This window comes from Pistacia vera, unplaced genomic scaffold (genome assembly GCF_008641045.1).
Source record: "Pistacia vera cultivar Batoury unplaced genomic scaffold, PisVer_v2 Contig838, whole genome shotgun sequence".
Classification (NCBI taxonomy): domain Eukaryota; kingdom Viridiplantae; phylum Streptophyta; class Magnoliopsida; order Sapindales; family Anacardiaceae; genus Pistacia; species Pistacia vera.
In genome coordinates, this window is record NW_022196710.1 from 301,550 (window position 1) to 324,139 (window position 22,590).

The 22,590-nt window shown below is 37.7% G+C and overlaps 1 protein-coding gene and 1 non-coding gene across 2 annotated transcripts; one reads left to right on the top strand and one right to left on the bottom strand.

The window, feature by feature from the left end:
- Positions 1 to 14,855: 14,855 nt before the first annotated feature.
- On the top strand, positions 14,856 to 20,818 carry LOC116118117. The gene is given in 7 exon segments (XM_031404086.1): positions 14,856 to 15,623; positions 15,941 to 16,115; positions 16,212 to 17,611; positions 18,063 to 18,187; positions 19,967 to 19,973; positions 20,327 to 20,488; positions 20,732 to 20,818. Coding segments are annotated over 7 exon segments (2,724 nt in total).
- On the bottom strand, positions 15,221 to 15,328 carry LOC116118153. Its single transcript, XR_004126108.1, has one exon. It is a non-coding gene; the product is annotated as a small nucleolar RNA R71 (small nucleolar RNA).
- Positions 20,819 to 22,590: the final 1,772 nt, after the last annotated feature.

Consider the following 22,590-nt stretch of genomic DNA (forward strand, 5'->3'; position numbering starts at 1 on the left):
GTAAAGCTTCAATATGATGCCTTGAGACTATATGGAAAGGACTATGTTGAATGGGTCGTGGACACTATTCTCCACCTGGAATCTATGAACTTGAGTGAGATGATTGAGGGAGGAAATACAACATCCCTACAGGACAAATTGAAGGCTACTATTTTCCTTCGACATCATATCCAAGAAGGATTACAAGCTAAGTATGTGGATATAAAAGATCCACTTCAATTATTGATTAATTTAAAGGAAAAATTTGAACATAACAAATTAATAATACTCCAAATGGCTAAATATGACTGAACTCATTTGCGTCTATAGAATTATAAGTCTATTAATGAGTATAATTCTGGTTTGTTTAGAATTGTTTCTAAATTGAGATTATGTGGAGAGATAATATCTGAAGAAAATATGTTAGAAAAAACGTTCTCCACTTTTCACCCTTCTAATATGCTTCTACAATAGCAATTAGGAGTGGGCGAGTCCGAGTACTCGGGCCAATCCCATGGAACCGAATTGGACCAGACAAATTCCAGTTTACAGGTTCCAATTTTGGTTCCAGGTACCCAAAGATAATTACAAAAAAAATAAAAATTAATACAATAAAATAATTAGGATATATAAAATTATAAAAAAAAAAAGCAAGAAGAAAATTAAAACCCCACCCCAGCAAAAACCTAGTATCGATCTCCCCTCTATAACCCAACACATGTCCAACACAAATCCCGGCACCGAGACACACACTACTACTCTCACAAGCAGCCCCAGCCTCGCATAAACAATCACCCACTTCAATGAAATCTAAGAAACTCTCAAAATTGCCGCCACCATGATATCTAAGAAGTCCACCATGGGTTGGGGGCAATCCACTTGGATGATTTTTTTGTTAATGCGGCAGTTTTTTCAACTTTTTGTTTTTTCTTTTACTTGAAATAAGGTGGTTGTGGAGTTTGAAGTGTTGGAGTAGGTGCCCTAGAGCCAATCAATTATTGTGGAATTGACTCTTTGTAATAATGTTTATTAATCAATAAAAGGCATTATCTACTATATCGTGTAAATCATAGTTGCATGTATTGACATATGTCCTTAGGATGGTAGAACCATGACAAGGGTATCAAGTGTTTCAAATCTTGATAGTGAGAACCCTATGAGCACATATGGTGGCCATTCTAGAAATGTCCATAACCCCAGTATTATTCTGACTAACGACACAGATAGTACGATAATGCTATCATAATGTTAAATGACCCTGTCGAAAGGCAGTGACTGATCTCACTTGTCAAGGTTGTTTGCCAACAACTTGGTGTAACACATGGGTGCATGCTGTAGGCAAGGTCACTAGACTAACCCACTAGAGAATTCCATATACATGGTAACCCAGTGTCTATTGAACAAATCCTCTAACGAATGGTGGTGTATGTGATCCTGAGACTTGAGATCATCGGAGCGCCTTGTGCACCGATTAGTGTAGTTTGACACTAGCCCAATGCAATTCTATTCAGAGCTGTCAATACGGTAGTTATTGGCTACATCGAGGAGGGTATCAAGACTATGGTGGGTCGATAGAGGATTCATCACTCTCGAGTACGAGAGAAGTTATCTCACGGCGCAATTCAATTAATGACAATGATAGTAAATCTGTGATCATAGTGGGATTGAGTTGTTGCTGAATCTAACTTAGTCTAGTAACTGATGCAAATATATCGAGGATAACTGAGATTGATACCATTTCTATCGAGTGGCCATGATGCTTTGCCAGGGGCCGATCTTGGTTTGTGTGTAGTGAGACGATTGATTGGTGTTAATCGCGATACTACTCACTGTCGATATGACGAGGAGCCTACGGGTCACACACTAAGGAGACAGTTTAAGGGTGGTTAACTATGGAAGGGTATTTTCGTCTTTTGGAAAAAGGGCATATTGGTAATTTTGTTGTGTAATTAAATTTATTGAGGTTGTTGCCGATGTCCAATTTTATTGGAATAATTTAGAAAAATTACGAGTTTAATTATTAAAGTTAATATTTATATTTATATTAATATTTAATTAAATAATTAAACAGGGACCTATGTGCGATTCCACCTAAGTTTGGACTGTTGCTAAACTTTGGGGGTGGAATTAATATTTGGCTTTTCTATATAAAGAAAAGCAAAATAGGCTTTCATTGAGAGAATTCATTTTATTCTTGGTTGCTGCCATGGGAGAGTGAAAAATTAGAGAGAATTTTTCGCTCTTCTTCTCTTCATCTCCTTTTCACTTCATCCTTTCCAAACCTTGAAACCTTAAAGCCAAGGATTGGTTCTAGAAAAATAATCTTTGGTCTCTGAAATACTATTTTTGTGTGGATGACGTGAGTTTGATCCTACACTTGGATCGATGGCGAGATCGCGTCCAGAGATATTGACGAAGCCTTCAAACGCTAGTATGATCGGATCCTTGTATGGTTTTGTGTGTTATTTCAATTTAAGCATGTAATATATATATATATATCAGACCCTGATCTTGGGTTCATCAGAGTAATTGATGGAAAAAAATTTGTTTTCCGTTGCGTTTACCGCATCGATTTACTTACAGTGGTATCACAGCCTAGGGCCTTGATTGTATATATTTTAATGATACTTTGATTGATTAACTGAATTGATTGTTGGATATTGCATGTTTGGTTTATTAATCTGTTAACATTGCTTAAATGGAATAATTGATGTGTTGGATTTGTTGAGGGATTCGCATTGGATCGTTTTTGTGATACGTGCATGAACAGTAATCTGGAAATGGCGATTTGCATCATGGCACAGTTCTTCTCTGCCATAGCATAGAGTTTCGTAATCTATATTTATGTAAATGCACCGCGGCGAAATAAACTTCGTTACGACGCAAATGCGGGAAAAACATCGAGCGATTAAATTTGTGCATTTAGGCAGCAGCGTAATAAAACTACATCGTGGCGTGATTACACAATATGTTCGTGCAATCGCACGATTTGAGCCACGATGAAATAAAACTTTGCTATAGTGCAAAATCGTCGTCAAATGGAAAAACGTGCATTTGAGTCGTGACATAATAAAACTACGTCGTAGCGTGGTTACGATGAAGTAGCGTGCTAAATCGTGAGATTGCATGATTGCGACATAGTGTAAGTGGAATACGCCATGGCGTGAATGCATCGTAAAAAACACGAGTCGTTGGTTTTAATCCACAATGAAATAAAACTTCATTACGGTGCAAATCCATTCCTGTTGTGCGTCGAGGCATGACAAAACTAGGTCACGACGTGAATTGTGCTGTAGCGTTAGATCGATGTGTAATTCTGCAAATTTAAAAGGGTGATTTTTATAAATCAACCCACTCAATTCAAAATTGATTGTTTTGAATTTATGCAGTAATTCTTGTTGGAAAAATCGCATGGTGCCTGGTACATGAGCCTTGGACCTATGGTAAATGTTTTAAAATATTTTTGGGTATGTATGATTGTAATTTAAATAGGTTCGACGTACCCTACCTTTCTCTTACCTTCTCGATGTACATTCTCTTTTCATCTCATTCCCCTTGAATGTAAATCGAGGTTTCTAAATTTATTAATATAAAATTAGTTTAAGTTTAATTTCACTGTAAATTTAGAATGATGTACTTTGTATTGTACTTGAAGACGGAGTAAGGACGAGCCAATCATATTTGAAGACTTAAGATATTCATTACAGGACCCCTAGGTGACCCACTGATTCCTCTAAGCTTGGGGAAATCAGTTTTAGTTGGGCCATGTACCGACACGTTTATATTTTGCTTAGAATGCATGCTAAGGTTGAATGTTTCATAACATGCCAAACGATATCATTCTAACAAAGATAATAAAACGGGTGAGATGTAAAATAAAAATCCTCAAATAAAGTATATTAAGTCATGTGTAAGCCTTCCATCACCATGGGTTTAATCAAATCACTGTTCATCGAAACCTTGTTCGCCAAAGCGAAGGGTAAACTTCTACCAGTGAGAGGTTAAATTTCATTGGAGTTTTCCTTAATAGTGATGGGTCGACTTAAGATAATAGTTTTGCTTATTCGCCAAAGCGAAGGTTGATAAACACGTCATAGGCATAGTAGATAAGTACACTTGTTATGTGTACGTGGCAACATGTAGTGTTCACTCTACTGATACTGAGAATCACACTTGAGGACAATGGCCAGGCCATTGAATTGTGTGATTGACTTGTTAGCTTGCTTCACATTTGAGGTTGGTAGTGGGAGTAATCAGCTAGTGTGGATTAAGTTTGTTGGCCTACCTAATCAACCCATTTTGGTTTGTTTGCCAAAGCGAATGTTTGAAATGGGCCAGATGGGATCTCAGTCCATTAGGAAAGCCAACTGGCTTTCCCGAGTTAATAGTGAGGGCTATTGACTCGAGGAAATAGTAGGAGCGATTGTTTAATAAAAGGCCTTATTAAATAATAATAATAATAATAAACATTGTAATAACGATTATTTATTTTGCACTTGTAGATTCACTCAAAATTAAGCAAAATGATCCCAACATCATTGCGACAAATCATCGAACTGGGAGAGAAATAGAATGGTGAGAATTTCGTTGACTGGTATAAAAGTATAAACAATATACTTCAGTCAAGCAATAGATTATACACCATTGAGCAGGCTTTGTCACCAAAGCCTACTGATAGTTCTATCCATGAGACTGGGTATGTATATGTGAAGCATACATATGATGCAAAAGCAAAAATGACTAGATACATTGTGCTTGCATCAATGACACCATTACTGTGACAACAGTGCCAGAAAATGGACTTAGCTTCTATTCTTCAATTTTTTCAGACAAATAAGAAGCATATGGTGTCTTAGTCGTTATTCAGATGTAGGATGGAAGAGGGACCAAAATTGGCGATCATATACTCAAGTTGACCAAGTATATGAACAAGCTTGAGATTTTGGGATGCAAACCTAATGAAGGTTTAACGATAGACCTAATATTACAATCTTTGCCAGATTTTTACTCTCAGTTTCTCTATGACTTCATTGAGGATGATAACAAGAATACCCTTTCTGAGCTTCTGGATATGTTTAAGGCTACTAAGTCAAGCATGAAAATGTCAGAAACATTAACGTTGGTTGAAGCCTGCTCAAGTGAGAAGGAAAGGGCTTAGAAGTCATTGGAAAGAAATGTGGCAAATAAGAAGGGCATTTGTCCTCAGTATGGGAATCCCAACCACTAGAGGAAACACTGCAAGGCCTTCTTAGGAAAAAGGAAGAAGAATGTTACTTCTTCGTCAAGTACATTCTTGAGATTATCTTCTCCCGTCAACATCTTGGGTCATTAACACAAGATGTGGTACTCACATTTGATTGATGTGTAGGGACTATGGAAGAGTAGATTGCTCATTGAGGGAGAGGTGGACCTACTAGTTGGAAATGAAGCACGTGGTGCTGCATTTGCTATAGGATCTTATCGTCTGATTTTACCTACGGGCTTGTTTCTTGTAACTTGTGGATTATTATGATATTTTTTTAGTTTCTAGAAATTATATTTCTGTGTCTAGATAGGACAAATGAGAATATTATTTTACTAATGGATTGTTGTCCTTGAGTGTAAATAATATTCGTTGTGGAATTGTTTCATAATAATATGTTCTTAACATAGACAGCAAGGATAATCTCAAAATGAAAACTATGCCAATTGAGGCAAGTTGAGTTAAACATACCTAAAGGAATGTGGGATAGTATTAAAACTCGCATCTTCGTGTACACCCCAGCATAATGGTGTATCTGAAAGGAGGAATAGGACCTTACAGGAAATGGTTAGGTCCATGATGAGTTTTTAGTGATCTACCCACATAGTTCTGTGGTTATGCCTTAGAGACTGTTAAGGTCTGTAGATAAGACTCCATATGAACAATGGAGTGGGCAAAAGCCCAACTTGTCTTATCTAAAGATTTGGGGTTGAGAAGCTTATGTCAAGAAATTGACTTCAAACAAGTTGGGTTTGAAATTCTGCAAATGTATATTTGTAGGGTATCTTGAGGAGACCAAAGGATACTATTTCTACCATATAGAAGAGCACACAATTTTTGTCACTCATATTGGTGTCTTCCTAGAAAATAAAATTTTAAGAAGTATTAGTGGGAGAAAAGTAGAATTCATGAAGTTCTAGTACCATAAGATACATTAGACAAAGGACGGGATGATGTGCCATAAGAGGTGGTTAAGCATCATGAAAAGGTTACTCTAAAATTTGTGGATCAAAGTGAACTACCTTAGGTAGCACAAGAGCTATGTAGATCTGGGAAACTATGTCGTGAGCCCGAGAGATATGGTTTTCTTGTGACTCAACATGGTGATGTATTGGTCTACCAAGACAATGAACCTATAATCTATGATAAAGCTGTATCAGATCTAGATTCCATTGAATGACTTAAGCCATAAAATCTGAGATGGACTCCATGCACCAAAACCAGTTATGGTTTCTGGTGGATTCACCTAAAGAGAGTAAAACCCATAGGGTGTAAATAGGTCTTCAAGAAGAAGACTGACATGGATGGCAAGGTGCATAACTATAAGGCACGATTGATTACCAAAGGTTTCATACAAATTCATAGTATTGACTGAAGAAACCTTTTGCTGGTTGCCATAATTAAATCCATCTGGATTATGCTTGTGATTATTGCATATCATGATTGTAAAATTTGGCAAATGGATGTCAAAATGGCTTTCCTAAATGGATACCTTGAAGCAGATGTGTGTATGGCACAACTCAATGGTTTCATTCTCGATGGACAAGCTAATAACTATGAGATTTGGCAAATGAATGTCAAAATGGCTTCCTTGAATGGAAACCTTAAAGAGGATGTGTACATGACACAACCCGATGGTTTCGTTATTGATAGGCAAGCTAATAAGATATGCAAGATACAGAGGTCCATATATGGACTCAAGCAAGCTTCAAGGATCTAGAACATTCGTTTCAATGAAGCCATAAAATACTTCGGTTTTTATCAAGAACGAAGATGAGGCCTGTGTTTACAAGAAAGTAAGTGGGAGTGCAGTGGCATTCCTAGTGTTCTATGTCAATGACATACTTTTAATTGGGAATTATATATCAAACTTGCAGTCGGTAAAGACTTGGTTATCCAAGTGCTTCTCCTTCCAGGAAGTACTTAGGAGAAGCAACCTGCATTCTTGAAATAAAGATCTATCATGGTAGATCGGGTAGGTTGTTTAGCCTAAGTTAGAGTACATAGACAAGGTGCTGAATAGATTCAGTATGGAAGAATCTAAGAAGGGATTTCTTCCGGTGGCACATGGTGTCTATCTTTCTAAAGATATGTGTCCTAAACCACACGATGAGAGAGATAAAATGAAGAGGATCTCACATGCTTCAGCAAGTAGATCCATCTTGTATGCTCAAATTGATATCTAATGTGCATTAAGCACTTATAGTGGATATCAATCGAATCCAAATGAGCAATGCCATGTTGTATGCTCAGATTGATATTCAATGTGCATCAAGCACTTGTAGTGGATATCAATCAAATTCAAGTGAGCAATGTGATGCATGAAAACGCAACACCTAATTTTACCTCACTAAATTCTAATGAAAAATTGTGTACTAGCAAAGAGCAAGTAAGGGTCTTTCCCGCAGAGGATTTGTGAACTCAATTAATTATCTACTTGAAACGGGGTTTGTCACGAATTATAAAAACTCAACAAAAACTATCAAGCTAAAATTAAACAAAGTAAAACAAGGAAACAATCACAAAAGAGATAAATAAGACAAACTAGATTGAAGGTTTATTCGCCACCACTAGACATGAATTACATATAATAAAAACACTCTTTAACTTTCCACCCTTTTGATCACATCAGCTCAGAAAATACCAAACGTTGATAAGTTCCATCTCTCCTTACTGAGTCATTGGATTAGACACGGTCATAACCCAATTCCCTATTTATTAGATAACCTAGGATACGATCTCTAGATTCAAAGTAATAAAAGCATTAGGTTGTGAGAGACCTACTGAATCAAGGCTAAACTCATATGGTCGATTTAGTTATCTTGAGTGATTTTCCCCCATGTATGCAAGCATACACTTTACTACTAGTTATTTAGGTTAATAAATCGATTCCGTACTAAACAACCTAAATTGGCATTAATAAATTAATCCTAACTAATTAATTGCGCACTTAAACAATTAAGACAATCTATCTAAACCCTATTCATAGAGAAATAATCACATAACCAAGAGGGATCAAAAGATAAATAGATGCAGATTTTATTAATCACAAGACATGTCTAGGGTTTTGAAATCACCCTCAATCACAAAAGAATTAGTTCTTCATGAAGAAATATGAGAACGTCTTTGCATTATTCATAACAAATAATAATAACAAAGAAGACAAAAAACTTAGTGAAAATTGGTTGGAATAATGAAGTTGATGATGATATCCTCCAATTCTTCTTCTCCAAGCCTTCTTTAATCTCCCTTTTTCTTCAGTTTTTGAATATCTTTGTTCTCTCTTTCTTTATCTCCCAAGGAATTCCCTAAAATAATGCTAAAAGACTTCTATTTATATCCCACAAGGGTTAGGGTTTTGTTTTCCTTAATTCTAGTTAGTTTAGGACTCTTAAACCCTATTTTCCTAGTAAAAAAGGGAAAAAAAATTTCCAGTTGTCGTGACTGTGCCCCGGCACTGTGCTATGGCATGGTTGATTCTGGACTAAGTGTGCTACGGCACAGTGCTGTGGCATGGTTGGTTCTGGACTAAGTGTGCTGTAGCACAGTGCTGCGGCATGGTCCAATTCCTCTGCTAACCTTGCATCATTCTTCAACACTCCAGAGATGGTGATTTTTGAGCATGATAACGATGGAATCTGGTGATGTGATAAAAATATGAAATTTATCCCTTTGAATCTGCTTTCCAAGGGTTTAAGAATCATATCGATAAAATATTTACAGCTCAAGTTATTGTCGAAACACTAAGGCATGCCCAAAATGGAGCGTAATCTAGAATCTTCTCTTCACTTCAAAGGTCCATAACTTCTTCAATTCAACTCCGATTCTCGATCCGTTTGTTTCCAGTCATCAAAAATTCTCTCGCCAACATCATCTCTCATCCAAATATTATTTTTGGGGCTTATTCCTTAAAAACACAATAAAAATACCCGTGATCCTGAAAAGTTCGTTTATGAAACAATTAAGTTTATTCATGCGAATTAATCCTAATTTCCCACAAATGATACCTATAAACCGCTAAGTATAAGTGTATTTTCAAGCTCTTATCACAATGCCACGTTGTATGCTCAGATTGATGTCTCATGTGCATTAAGCACTTGTAGTGGATATCAATCAGATCCAATTGAGCGATACCATGTTGTATGCTCAGATTGATATCTCATGTGCATTAAGCACTTGCAGAAGTTATTAAATGGATCCAAGGGAGCAATTTGATGATATGTACTCAGATTGATCTCTTATGTTCATTTAGCACTTGTAAAATACATCAATCACATCCAAGTGAGAGACACCAGATGAGTGACAATAAACATCCTTAAATACCTGAAAAAGGACTAAGGATATGTTCTTGGATCATGGACGGGAAGATAAGCTCACTGTAACAAGACACAATGATATTATTTTCCAAACGGATAAAGATAATTTTCACTTGAAATTTTGTCTCAATAGAGCTACAATGAGCTAGAAGAGCTCGAATCAGAGCATTGCAGCGGATTTTACAACTGATGCTAAGTATATTGCATTAATTAATGCAGTCGTGTAGGTGGTTTGGATCAAGAAGTTCATTATTGAACTTGATATGGTTCCAAGCATTGTTGATCCAGTAAAGTTCTACTACGATAACAATGGAGCCATTGTTGTGGATGAGGAATCACGATCTCACCAGTAACCAAACACTTACTTAGTTGATTCAATCAGATCTAAGAGGTCGATCAGAAAGGGAATGTGTAGATTTGTAGAATACCTACTAACCATCGTTAAAGTTTCTATTGCAGCAGAAGCATGATAGGCACTTAGGTCATTCGATGTTAAATACATGGATGATTAATTATAGTGCAAGTGGGAGATTGTTGGAGTAGGTGCCCTAGAGCCAATCAATTATTGTGGAATTGACTCTTGTAATAATGTTTATTAATCAATAAAAGGCATTATCTACTATATCATATAAATCATAGTTGCATATATTGATATGTCCTTAGGATGGCAGAACCATGACGAGGGTACCAAGTGTTTCAAATCTTGATAGTAAGAACCCTATGAGCACATATGGTGGCCATTCTAGAAATGCTTGTAGCCCCAGTATTATTCTGACCAAGGACACAGATAATACAATAAGGTTATCATAGTATTGAATGACCCTATCGAAAGGCAGTGACTAATCTCACTTGTCAAGTTTGTTTGCTGACAACCTGGTGCAACACATGGGTGCTTGCTGTAGGCAAGTTCACTAGACTAACCCACTAGAGGATTCCATATAGATGGTAACCCTAGTGTCTATGGAACAAATCCTCTAACAAATGGTGGTGCATGTGATCCTTAGACTTGAGATCACCGGAGTGCCTTGTGCATCGATTGGTGTAGTTTGACACTAGCCTAATGCAGTTCTATTCAAAGCTGTCAATACGGTAGTGATTGGCTGCATCGAGGAGTGTATCAAGACTATGGTAGATCAACAGAGGATTCATCACTCCTGAGTATGGGAGAAGTTATCTCAGGACGCAATTCAGTTAATGACAATGACAGTAAATCTGTGATCACAGTGGGATTGAGTTGTTGCTCAATCTAACTTATTATTTCGGTCATTGGTCTAGTAACTGAATACAAATATACCGAGGATAACTGAGGTTGACACCATTTCTATACCTCAGTCTTGATGAGATAACAGATGATGAAAGGATTTGATTGCATGGTAACCATATCATTGACAAGTAGCTATTTCGTTGAATCTGAATCTATCAAGTGACCATGATGCTTTGCTAGGGGTCAACCTTGGTCTATGTGTAGTGAGACGATTGATTGGTATCAATCGTGATACTACTCATTGCCGGTATGACGAGGACCCTACAGGTCACATGATGCGTGTTTACTACAACATGCAAAACTAGCAAGTGCACTAGTCGCTCAAGTAATAGAGTGATAGGTAGGATATCGTTCCCACGAGGACTGGTAGCAAAGCACTAAAGTTCCTAACGTTAACAAGTTGAAGCAATCGAATATCTTGGATTGGTGGGAGCACATTGAAATGAAAAAGAAAACAAAAATGAAATTTAACAGAGAATTAAATCTTAACTAAAACAGCAAAATGCAACACAGAATATCAATTCAATTAAAACGGGTAGGGTTTTGACTTCGTTTGGACTTGTATGGGTTAAACCTAAGAGTTACACTATTCTCACATTCACACGCAATGGTTGTAAATCGGATTCTCTAATATGTTAACATACCCTCTCGGGCTATGTTCCCTATTCATCCTTATTAACAATCCGCACCCAACAAATTGAAGGTTAATAATTCTAAATTCATTAAGCACAAGAATCCTAATTTGATTTCATTAGTTCTTGAATCTATCTCTAGCATCCAATACTATAATGGTGATTACCCAAGAAGCTTAACATGAATTATTTCTCAATCTCATCATGTTCATCACATACAGCATTTAAACTCAGAGTAACACACAACCAAAGCTTATTCACATGGAAATAACACAATCAATTACTTAACCCATTTAAAATCCAAACTACAATCAAAACCCTAACCCATAGAAGATTAGTTCATAGCTAAACTAACACTACAAAAACGAAAAATAGAAATAAACAAGTTAAACATAATGAAACTGAAATGAAAGATAAGAAATCTCCCCAAAAGATGAATCTTCTATGTTGTAATCTGAATCTTCTCTTTAACAATCCGAAAAATGCAAGCTTTTTCTCTAAAAAAAATGTAAAAGATGGCTAAACCTAACAGCTCAGAGCCCTTTCAAAAAGTTAAGTTTTTCCTTTTATACTTAGTCTAAAAACCCAGCCAAAAACACGCACACACGAAACTGTGCATTTACAAAACTGAAACATTTGACTGTCGCCGCAGCGAAGAAGAATTCTTCGCCGCGGCGAAGAATGAAAAATCCAATTCGTCTCTGCCTAACTTCGCCGCGGCGAAGACAATTTCTTCGCCGGGGCGAAGCTCCTTCAAAAGTTCTGAAATTTACAGAATTGCCACTCTGCTTGCCTCTTCGTCCGATTCTTCGATTTTCGACTCTCCACCTTGGAAACAAGCTTCATCGTGCGTTGTCCTACTCCGGAACTCTCCTATCTTCTGAAATCCTTCAATTCTGAGTCAAAACTATCAAATTTTAAAATTATTCACTCAAAGAGTCCATTTTAACCTGAAACACGAAAAGTAAAGAATTAAGCACCAATTCAGGTAAAAATGTACTAGAAAGTACTTGCAATCCGACAAAAAGATTAAATAAAAACTGTATAATTAACGGATTATCAACATCCTGTGTCAATGACCCAAGATGTTGAGAGAGAGAAATTAATCTCAATCATAAAAATACCTGAAGTCATAGCATCTGACTTCTTCTTGCTTGCGAGGAAAGCTTTGTAGCGTTTTCGACAGTGGCTAGGCTTGCTACAAAAGAAGCAGACTACCTTTCCCTTCCCTATGCCACTCTCAGGCCCAAGAGCAACCTGTCGTTTGGGCTTGGCCTTGGCCTTACCCTTGCTATTACCCTTTGCTTTATTGGCAGCAACCAGTAAAACAAGCTTGGACTATGTCAAGTCTTGCTCTACAGTCCTCAACATGTTCAAAAGTTCTGACAGGGTTTTCTCCATCGTGTTCATATTGAAATTCATTATGAATGGAGCATAAGAGTCAGGCAAGGATTGCAAAATTAAATCCATTTGTAATTCTGCATCCAAGCCACATCCTGATAAGTGCTTGAAAATACACTTATACTTAGTAGTTTATAGGTATCATTTGTGGGAAATTAGGATTAATTCGCATGAATTAACTTAATTGTTTCTTAAACGCACTTTTCGGGATCATGGGTATTTTTGTTGTGTTTTCAGGAAATAAGGCTCAAAAACAATATTTGGATGAGACATGTTGTTGGTAAGAGAATTTGTGATAACTGGAAACAAACGGATCGAGAATCGGAGTTGAATTGAAGAAGTTATGGAAGTTGAAGTAAAGAGAAGATTCTAGATTACGCTCCAGCTTGAGCATGCCTTAGTATTTTGAGAATATCCTAAGCTGTAGGATCGGATTAAGACGATTCTTAAACTGTTGGAACACTGATTCAAAGGGCTACATTTCATCTGTTTACCAGTTTTCCAAATTTCATCGTTATCGAGTTCAAAAATCACCATCTTTGAAGAACAATGGAATGATGTGGGAAGAAGACCTGTAGCTACTATGCTATGGCACACTTTTCCAATAGCTACAGTGCCACGGCACAGTCACAATAGCTGGGAACTTTTCCTCCATTTTTGACTAGGAAAATAGGATTTTAAGAGTTCTAAACTAACTAGAATGAGGGAAAACAAAACTCTAACCCTTGTGAGATATAAAGGGAAGACTTTTAGCATTATTTTGGGGGAATTCTTTGAGAGATAAAAAAAGAGAGAACAAAAGTTATTGAAGAACTGAAGGAAAAGGGAGATTAAAGAAGGCTTGGAGAAGAGGAATTGGAGGAGATCATCATCAACTTCATTAATCCAACCAAGTTTCACTAAGTTTTTCTTCTTCTTTGTTATTATTATTTGTTATGAATAATACAATGATGTTCTTATATTTATTCATGAAGAACTAATTCTTTTGTGATTGAGGGTGATTTCAAAGCCCTAGACATGTCTTGTGATTAATAAAATCTGCATCTATTTATCTTTTGATCCCTCTTGGTTATGTGATTATTTCTTTGTGAATAGGGTTTAGATAAATTGTCTTAATTGTTTAAGTGCACAATTAAATAGTTAGGATTAATTTATTAATGCCAATTTAGGTTGTTTAGTACGAAATCGCTTTATTAACCTAAATAACTAGTGGTAAAGTGTATACCTGTATACATGAGGGTAATTACTCAAGATAACTAAACCGACCATATGAGTTTAGCCTTGATTCAGTAGGTCTCTCATAACTTAATGCTTTTATTACTTTGAATCTAGAGATCGTATCCTAGGTTATTTAATAAATAGGGAATTGGGTTATGACCGTGTCTAGTCCAACGACTCGGTAAGGAGAGATGAGACTTATCAACATTTGGTATTTTCTAAGCTGATGTGATCAAGAGAGTAGAAAGTTAAATAGTGCTTTTATTTTATGCAATCCGTGTCTAGTGGTGGCAAATAAACCTTCAATCTCGTTTATCTCATTGATTTCTCTATCGTCATTAATTTCTTGATTTACATTGTTTGCTTTGAGTTCTTTTTAGTTTTTGTTGAGATGTTATAATTTGTGACAAACCCCGTTAGAAGTAGATAATTAATTAAGTTCACAAATCCTCTCCGGGAAAGACCCTTACTTGCTCTTTGCTACAACACGACTTTGCATTAGAATTTAGTGAGGTAAAATTAGGTGTTGCATTTGCACACATCAATTTTTGGCGCCATTGTCGAGGATTTTCATTAACTTAATTATTTGTTTACTTTTAGGTTATTTTTCAATTTTTATTTGTTCTTTGTTTTTGAGTTGTAGGTGTTTTTGGTGAATAAGCTTGTGATACAATTTGAGTTCTGATCTAAATCAACCTATTACTCATTCAAAACAACCTTTGCATAGATCAACTCTCGATCAAGCAATCCAGACCGATCTTCCACTCACAAGTGATTCTTCTGATTTTTCTGATCAAGAGGAGATGGCTAATCTAACTCTCAAAGAGATGGCTGCACCAACCATTGACCAACAACCTTTATGCATTCGATACAATGATACGGTAGGGGGAGCTTTTGAGCTTAAATCTGGGATGATTCATCCTCTACCAATTTTCAGAGGTTTAGTGGGAGAGGATCCAAACAAGCACCTTAAGGAGTTCCATGTGGTGTGCTCGAGTATGAAACCAAATGGAACAATGGAGGAACAAGTAAAGTTAAGGGCATTCCCATTTTCTTTAGCAGATAGTGCTAAGGAATGGCTTTATTACCTACCATCCGGGACCATTACTACTTAGAATGAGATGAAGAGGTTGTTCCTGGAGAAGTATTTTCCAGTATTTAGAGCCACACTCATTAGGAAAGAAATTTGTGGGATTCGGCAATACAATGGGGAAAACTTATATGAATATTGTGAAAGGTTTAAGAAATTTTGTGCAAGCTGTCCGCATCATCAAATAAGTGAGCAATTACTTCTCCAATATTTTTATGAGGGATTGATGCCAATGGAGAGGAGCATGATAGATGCAGCAAGTGGAGGAGCGTTAGTTAATAAAACTCCTACAAAAGCAAGGAACTTAATTGCAACCATGGAAACAAACTCTCAACAATTTGGTACTCGATCCGATCCACCACCAAGGAAGGTAAATGAAGTGGGGATATCCAATAATCTTGAGCAACAATTGAATAATTTGGCTGCACTTGTGCAACAAATTGCAATTGGACAAGTGAAGACATGTGGAATTCGCTCCAATGTGGGACATCCTACCGACATGTGTCCTACCTTCAAGAGACAAATGCTAAACAAGTAAATGCCATGGGAGGATACCAAGGACAACAAAGGCAAAGGTATGATCCATTTTCCAATACCTATAATCCAGGATGGAAGGATCACCCTAATCTTAGCTATGGAGGAAATCAACAAGCTGCTGTCACTAATAATCCACCTAGTTTTCCTTACCCACGAGCTCCACAACCGTACCAAGCAAGACCCGAAAATGTTTCCCAACCTCAAGGTAAGTCTTTAGAGGACTTGATAAACTCATTAGAAACTAGATCTCTTCAATTTTAGCAAGAGAATCTCAAGTTCCAACAAGAAACAAAAATGTCAATCAAGAATTTGGAAAGCCAAGTTAGTCAATTGGCTACTACTCTTGGAAGATTAGAGGCGCATGGGTCTGGAAAGCTTCCTTCGCAACCTTTGGTTAACCCTAGGGAGAATGCTAGTGCCATTACTTTGAGAAGTGGTAGACAACTTGAGACGGCTCACAAGAAGCCAAATGATGAGAAAGAAGTTGGAGATGAGTTGATTCATGGTGGAACAAAGCAGCCCAAAAGTGCAGAAAATTCGCCAACTGATTCTTCCAATGCAAAACATCCACCTAAGGTACAATCTAAAGTTCTTATTAATACTTACGAACCTCCTTTGCCTTTTCCTAGCAGGTTTGCCACATCAAAGAAGGAGGAACATGAACAAGAAATTTTGGACACTTTTAGAAAGTTACATGTCAACATTCCTTTGTTGGATACAATAAAGCAAGTGCCGCGTTGTGCAAAATTTCGTAAAGAATTGTGCACCAACAAGAGAAAACTTAAGGGAAACGAGGTGGTGAGCATGGGAGAAAACGTCTCAGCGGTTTTGCAAAGGAAGTTTCCAACAAAGTGCAAAGATCGGGGTAGTTTCACCATACCATGCGTCATAGGCAACACAAGGTTTGAGAAAGCAATGTTAGACTTAGGTGCTTCTATTAATGTCATGTCTTACTCAATTTATCTTGATTTAAATCTTGGTACTCTTAAAGAGACCGGCGTAGTTATTCAACTCGCCGATCGATCTAATGCATATCCAAAGGGAGTTGTGGAAGATGTTTTGGCGCAGGTAAACGAGCTTGTTTTTCCAGTGGATTTCTACGTGCTTGACATGAAAGATGAAACAACTGTGAAAACCACGCCATTGCTTTTGGGGAGACCATTCATGAAAACATCCCGTACGAAAATAGATGTGCATAATGGGACATTGACAATGGAGTTTGATGGGGAAGTCATTCAATTTAACATCTTTGATGCAATGAGGTATCCTAATGATGACAATGATTGCTTTTCCATTGATGTACTTGACTTTTTAACGCAGCAAATATTCAAGCTTAAGGGTAAAGATCCATTGGAAGTGGCAATATGGAATGGGTTGTCAACCGAGGAACCTCAAAGTTTTAATGAAGATGTAGAGTTGGGAGAAGAGCTAAATGAAACTACAGCAATGTTAGATGAGCTTCCAAAGAAAAATCCAAGGTATGAAATCTCTTATATTTCTCTTCCCATATCTAATGAGAAACTTTTACCTTCCATTGTGCAGGCCCCTACCTTGGAGCTTAAGCCTTTACCAAGTCATCTCAAGTATTTATACTTGGGAGAAGGAGACACATTGCCCGTGATTGTAGCGGCCAACCTTTCAAAGGTGCAAGAAGAGAAACTTGTTCATGTGTTGAGAGAGTACAAAACGGCAATTGGTTGGACGATTGCTGACATTAAAGGAATAAGTCCTTCCATGTGCATGGACCGCATATTAATAGAAGAAGGATCGAACCCTACAAGAGAAGCGCAAAGACGGTTGAATCCACCAATGATGGAAGTAGTGAAGAAGGAAATAATCAAGTTGTTAAATGTTGGTGTGATCTACCTAATTTCGGACAGTAAATGGGTTAGTCCAGTCCAAGTAGTTCCTAAGAAATCCGAAATAACCATGGTAAAAAATGAAGATAATGACTTAGTTCCCACTCTGGTGTCCTGTCGTAGGCACCCAAAATTAAAACCTAAAAACACATGTAGTAGTGTGAGTCAGGGTCATTCCCAAAGAGAGTGTCTAGCCGAATTTTTTGTTATGTGAACAAGGCTGAGGGGGCTTTTTAGTAAAACAGAAACTTTTCCAGGAAAACAAAATAATTCAAATCGAATTCAATCAAAATAACGAACCTGGTCTCCGTCAACATCCACCATCGGAATCTTACAATTGATCATTGATGCAAAAGTAAATCAATTCTTACTTTGAATATTCACCGTTAGAACTATTTTCTTATCTCTCCTTAATTGTAATTAATTATGTAACGCCCCACTCGAGATACGTAGCTAATGTCTCTTACTTTACTCTTGTTGACTTGGAATATTGTTAATATGGTTTGGTTGGCCCTTGATTGAAGGATGCTTTGGTTTGGTTGAGTGGTTGCCCTGAAATTGTAGAGACTTGGTGGAATTTTGGGGTCACTATCTTCACCGGAGCGAAGAAGAATCGTCGCTGCGGTGATGAGGCCCTGCAACCCACGGTGTAGGTTCTATGAAGTTTCGCCGGGGTGAAGAAATAGTCTTCGTCACGGCGACGAGCCTAACAAAAAGTTTAATGAAGTTTCTAGAGAATTCTTCCTTTGGAGCACAATGACCATTCTACCCTTAATTAGCAGGAAAAGTGGGGAGTGAAATGTAAGGAAATTGCATGGAGAATAGTGTAATTGGGGGTGCATTTGTAAAGAATTAAAAGGGCAAAAGTGGAATTCTTAAGAAAGAGTAACGGTAAAATGGGAAAGAATGGAGAAAATATGAGATTATAAGGGTTTAACTTTAGAAACCCATTCATTCATCTTCTTCCACCGCCTCTTTCATTCTCCATTTCCTCTCAATTTCTCCTTCAAGCTTTCAAGGATTTTGAAGGGTTTTTAGTTAGATCTTGGTAGAGAATTGATCTAAGTCATCCTAAGGTAAGATTTCTTACTCTAGATGTGAATTTTACCTATAAGGTGATGAGGTCTTAATGTGTTATTGTTTTAAGGTGTAGAGAAAAGTCTTCTACCAAAGGAAAAGAGAAGTGTTAGTGGAATCACATCATCACAAGGTAAGTAAATTCTAACAAAAGTTGATATTTGAGAATTCTCGTGAGTAGAGATTTAGTAGAAATGAGGTATGCATGTTATATGTATGTTATTGAGAAATTAAGTAGAGATATATGTCTACTTGTTGAGAAAATAAGTTGAGAATGAGTATTCATATTGTGTTGTTGGGTATATTTTCTTTATAAGAAGTGTTGATGTGTTATGAGTTGAGATGAAGTTAAATGAGATTGAGTATATATTTTGGGAGTGTTCTTCTATGATAGGGGTTATGCCCATGGAAGGGAGTTCATTCCCATTTTTGGATGGTTAAAAAGAGAAATAGAGCTGTAGTGAGAGAAGAGTTTTTATATGCACATGAGTTGTTTGATGAAATGCCTAAGAGAAGCATGAAAATGAGTTATGAACCTTACTTATTGCAACATTGCATATTGGCATTTCCTAAGGGCATTAATGAGCATGAACCATCTATATGCATTAATTGTGCATTGAGAAGTAGCTTGAGAAAGAATTGAGAAAGAGTAGAGAATTACTCTAAGAGTTAAGCTACATTATGATGAGTAGCTAGAGAAAGAGTAGAGACCTTGTGCACAAGCGACTCTAAGAGCTAAAAAAGAGAATAGAGTAAGTTGTGCGATGGGGAACCTGTGAGTGATGAGTTGAGTCACGAGAGTGGGTGCTTTGTGATCCCCAGCCGTGCCTCCGGTAAGATAGGGCCGTAACCGTCACGTAGAGTGGAACATGAGATTCTAGCCGTGCCCTCGGTAAGAAAGGGCCATGACATTCAAGAGATATAGAGAAAGAATGTACACTCACATGGCCAAGGGTTTCGAATCCATGCATGACCAAATCCGATCAGTAGAGAAATGAGTAGAAGTCCCGTAGAGTGGTAGCGCCCAGCCGTGCCTCCGGTCAGATGAGACCGTGACATTCCAATGAGTAAGAATGAGAAACAAAGAAATAGAAAGAACAGAAAGAGAAAAAGAGTAAACTGACGAAGAGTGGGTTGAGTTCTCAGCCATGCCTCCGGTAAGATGAGGCTGTGACATACACCAGAGGGTGTATAGCAAAGAATATGAGAAATAGAAATAGTAAGAGAACAGAGATGAGAAAAGAATAGTGTAAGGAAAGAATTAAGAGAAAGTGTTACAGGGATAGACATGTAGAGGATTTACTTACTGAACATTAGTTGTGCTCACCCCGTTGTTTCTATGCTTTTGCAGGTTCCAGGTGAGTACGCAGTCGGATGGACGTTAGCGGGCGAGGGAGAGTAGTTACACTATCCACCACACTTTTGAGAACTTTTGTAAATGATACTAACTTTATGTAAAGAATATGTATATTAAATGAAAGAAAATTTTTGGGCCCAACTATTTTTATTAATGTACCTTTATTTTATTGTATGTGTTTTTATGAATATAGTAGTATAAAGCAGGTATTACATTTTTGGTATCAGAGCAGAGATTTTGGGATTTGACAGTGTACTATTCTCATTGCCACGACGTCCGATAGCCGACTGTGTAAGTTAATTCTTTCCTTACTATGAGTGTTTCTCAGATTGATCAAGTGTGGTTGTTTTGTAGATGAGGCGTAGTACCCAAAACTGTGGTAAAAGTGTGATGAATGAGGGAGAACCTTCTAACCTACCAGAATCTACGCCTCCTACCTTGGCTGAAGCTAGAATTCGGGGGATTGTACAGGAAGTTATGGCAGAAAGCCAAGGGAGAGTTGAGACCCCCGTGCAGGTACCACCGACCCCTAATGTCAGAAGAGAACAACCAGTACCTCCCACAGTACAGAATAAAGTTGAGCCGATATATGGTCTTCCCAGTCAACATCAACCCTTAGAGTTTAAGGGTACTATGGATCCAGTAATAGCAGAAGAGTGGTTTTGATCCGCAGAGCGTTCCACAGGTTTATTCCCCATGATAGACCGGGAGAAGATCCGGTATGCGAGTTTTCTATTTCGGGGTGATGCCCGAATTTAGTGGGAACTAATAGAAGATACTCATGATGTTGTAGTAATGGCTTGGGAAGAATTCAGGCGAGAGTTTGAGGCTGAGTATAGAACATAGTATCGAGTCCATGAGAAGGTCCAAGAGTTTATTGGTTTGCAGTAGGGGTCCAGTACAGTTAAAGAGTATCCAGTGAGATTTAATGCCCTTGCTAGATTTGCACCAGGAATTGTTAGCACTCCGGTATTAAGGAGAGATAAATTTGTTCATGGGTTGAAACCGGAGATAGCTTGGACATAATGACGGGTGCCGATCCCCCGCAAACCTATAGTGAGGCCTTAAGGCGGGCAATGAGGGCAGAGATATTTGAGAACAAGATCACCCCTGTAGGTCCTTCAGTAGAAGGATCAAGTGAGCCACCTTCCGCCCTACAAAAAGAAAAAGTTGAGAGCGGGAAGAGTAAAGAAATGAAGAATAATAAGAAAAAGTTTCAGCCTAGACAGAATAGAAGAGATTGGAGGAGTAAACGACCTCAGACAGAAGGGTTTCCCCCTTGTCCTAAATGTGGAAAGAACCACTCAAGAGAGTGTTTGAGAGACCAGAACGTGTGTTATCGGTGCCGACAGCCAAGGCACTTGAGGAGGGATTGTAAAGCTCCTCTCCCATCAACAGTCCAGAGTTTTAGAGGTACTAGTGTCAGAGTGTTTTTCGTGGCACAAGGTGAAGCAGAGGCCAGTCTATTAATTATCACTGGTCAGTTATTATTTCATGCAATTCCTTTATATGCTTTAATTGATTCTGGAGCTACGTATTCTTTTATATCTTATGGGATGATAGAGAGGTTAGGTTTGAAACCTAGTAGAGTAAATCAACCCATTAAGATAGAGTTACCTGATGGGATTAGCGTGGTGACCCATGAGATATTGTCTGGAGAGTTCGTAGTGATCCATGGACGCGAGTTAGGAGTGGATTTAATAGTGTTTGATATGCCTGATTTTGATATGATATTGGGCATGGATTTCCTAGGGTGGAATGGAGTAGAGATTGATTGTGAGAAGAAGAAAGCGAGATTTAATCTCAATAATGGAGACAAGTTTAGCTTTGGAGAAGGCCATCAATTAAGCATGTTGATTAGTAGCATGAAAGCTAGAAAGATGTTAAGAAAGGGGTGTTCAGGGTATATTGCATATGTAGTGCAGAGTGGTGATATTCCTCAGTCAGAGATTCAAAGGGTGCCAGTAGTTCGAGAGTTTTTAGATGTGTTTCCGGAAAAGTTACCGGGTTTGCCCCCAGAAAGGGAGGTTGAGTTTAGTATTGAACTAGCACCAAGAACAGCACCAATATCTAAAGCCCCTTATCGGATGGCCCCAACAGAGCTTCAGGAATTAAAGAAGCAATTCCAAGAGCTTTTAGATAAAGGCTTTATCCGACCGAGTCATTCTCCCTAGGGAGTTCTAATCCTGTTTATAAAAAAGAAAGATGGGTCACTACGGATGTGTATAGACTATAGAGAGTTGAATAAAGTAATCGTGAAGAATAAGTACCCGTTACCTCGTATTGATGATCTGTTTGATCAGTTAAAAGGAGCAACAGTGTTCTCCAAAATTGATTTAAGGTCAGGGTACCATCAAGTAAGGGTGGCTGAGCAAGATGTAGCAAAGACGGCTTTTCGTACAAGGTATGGGCATTATGAATTTGTAGTGATGCCTTTTGGCTTGACTAATGCCCCAGCAGTTTTTATGGACTTGATGAACCAGGTATTCTATGATTGTTTGGATCAATTCATAGTGGTTTTCATAGATGATATCCTGGTTTACTCTAAGTCGAGAGAAGAGCATGAGGAACACTTGAGATTAGTGTTGCAACGATTAAGCGAAAGAACGTTGTATGCT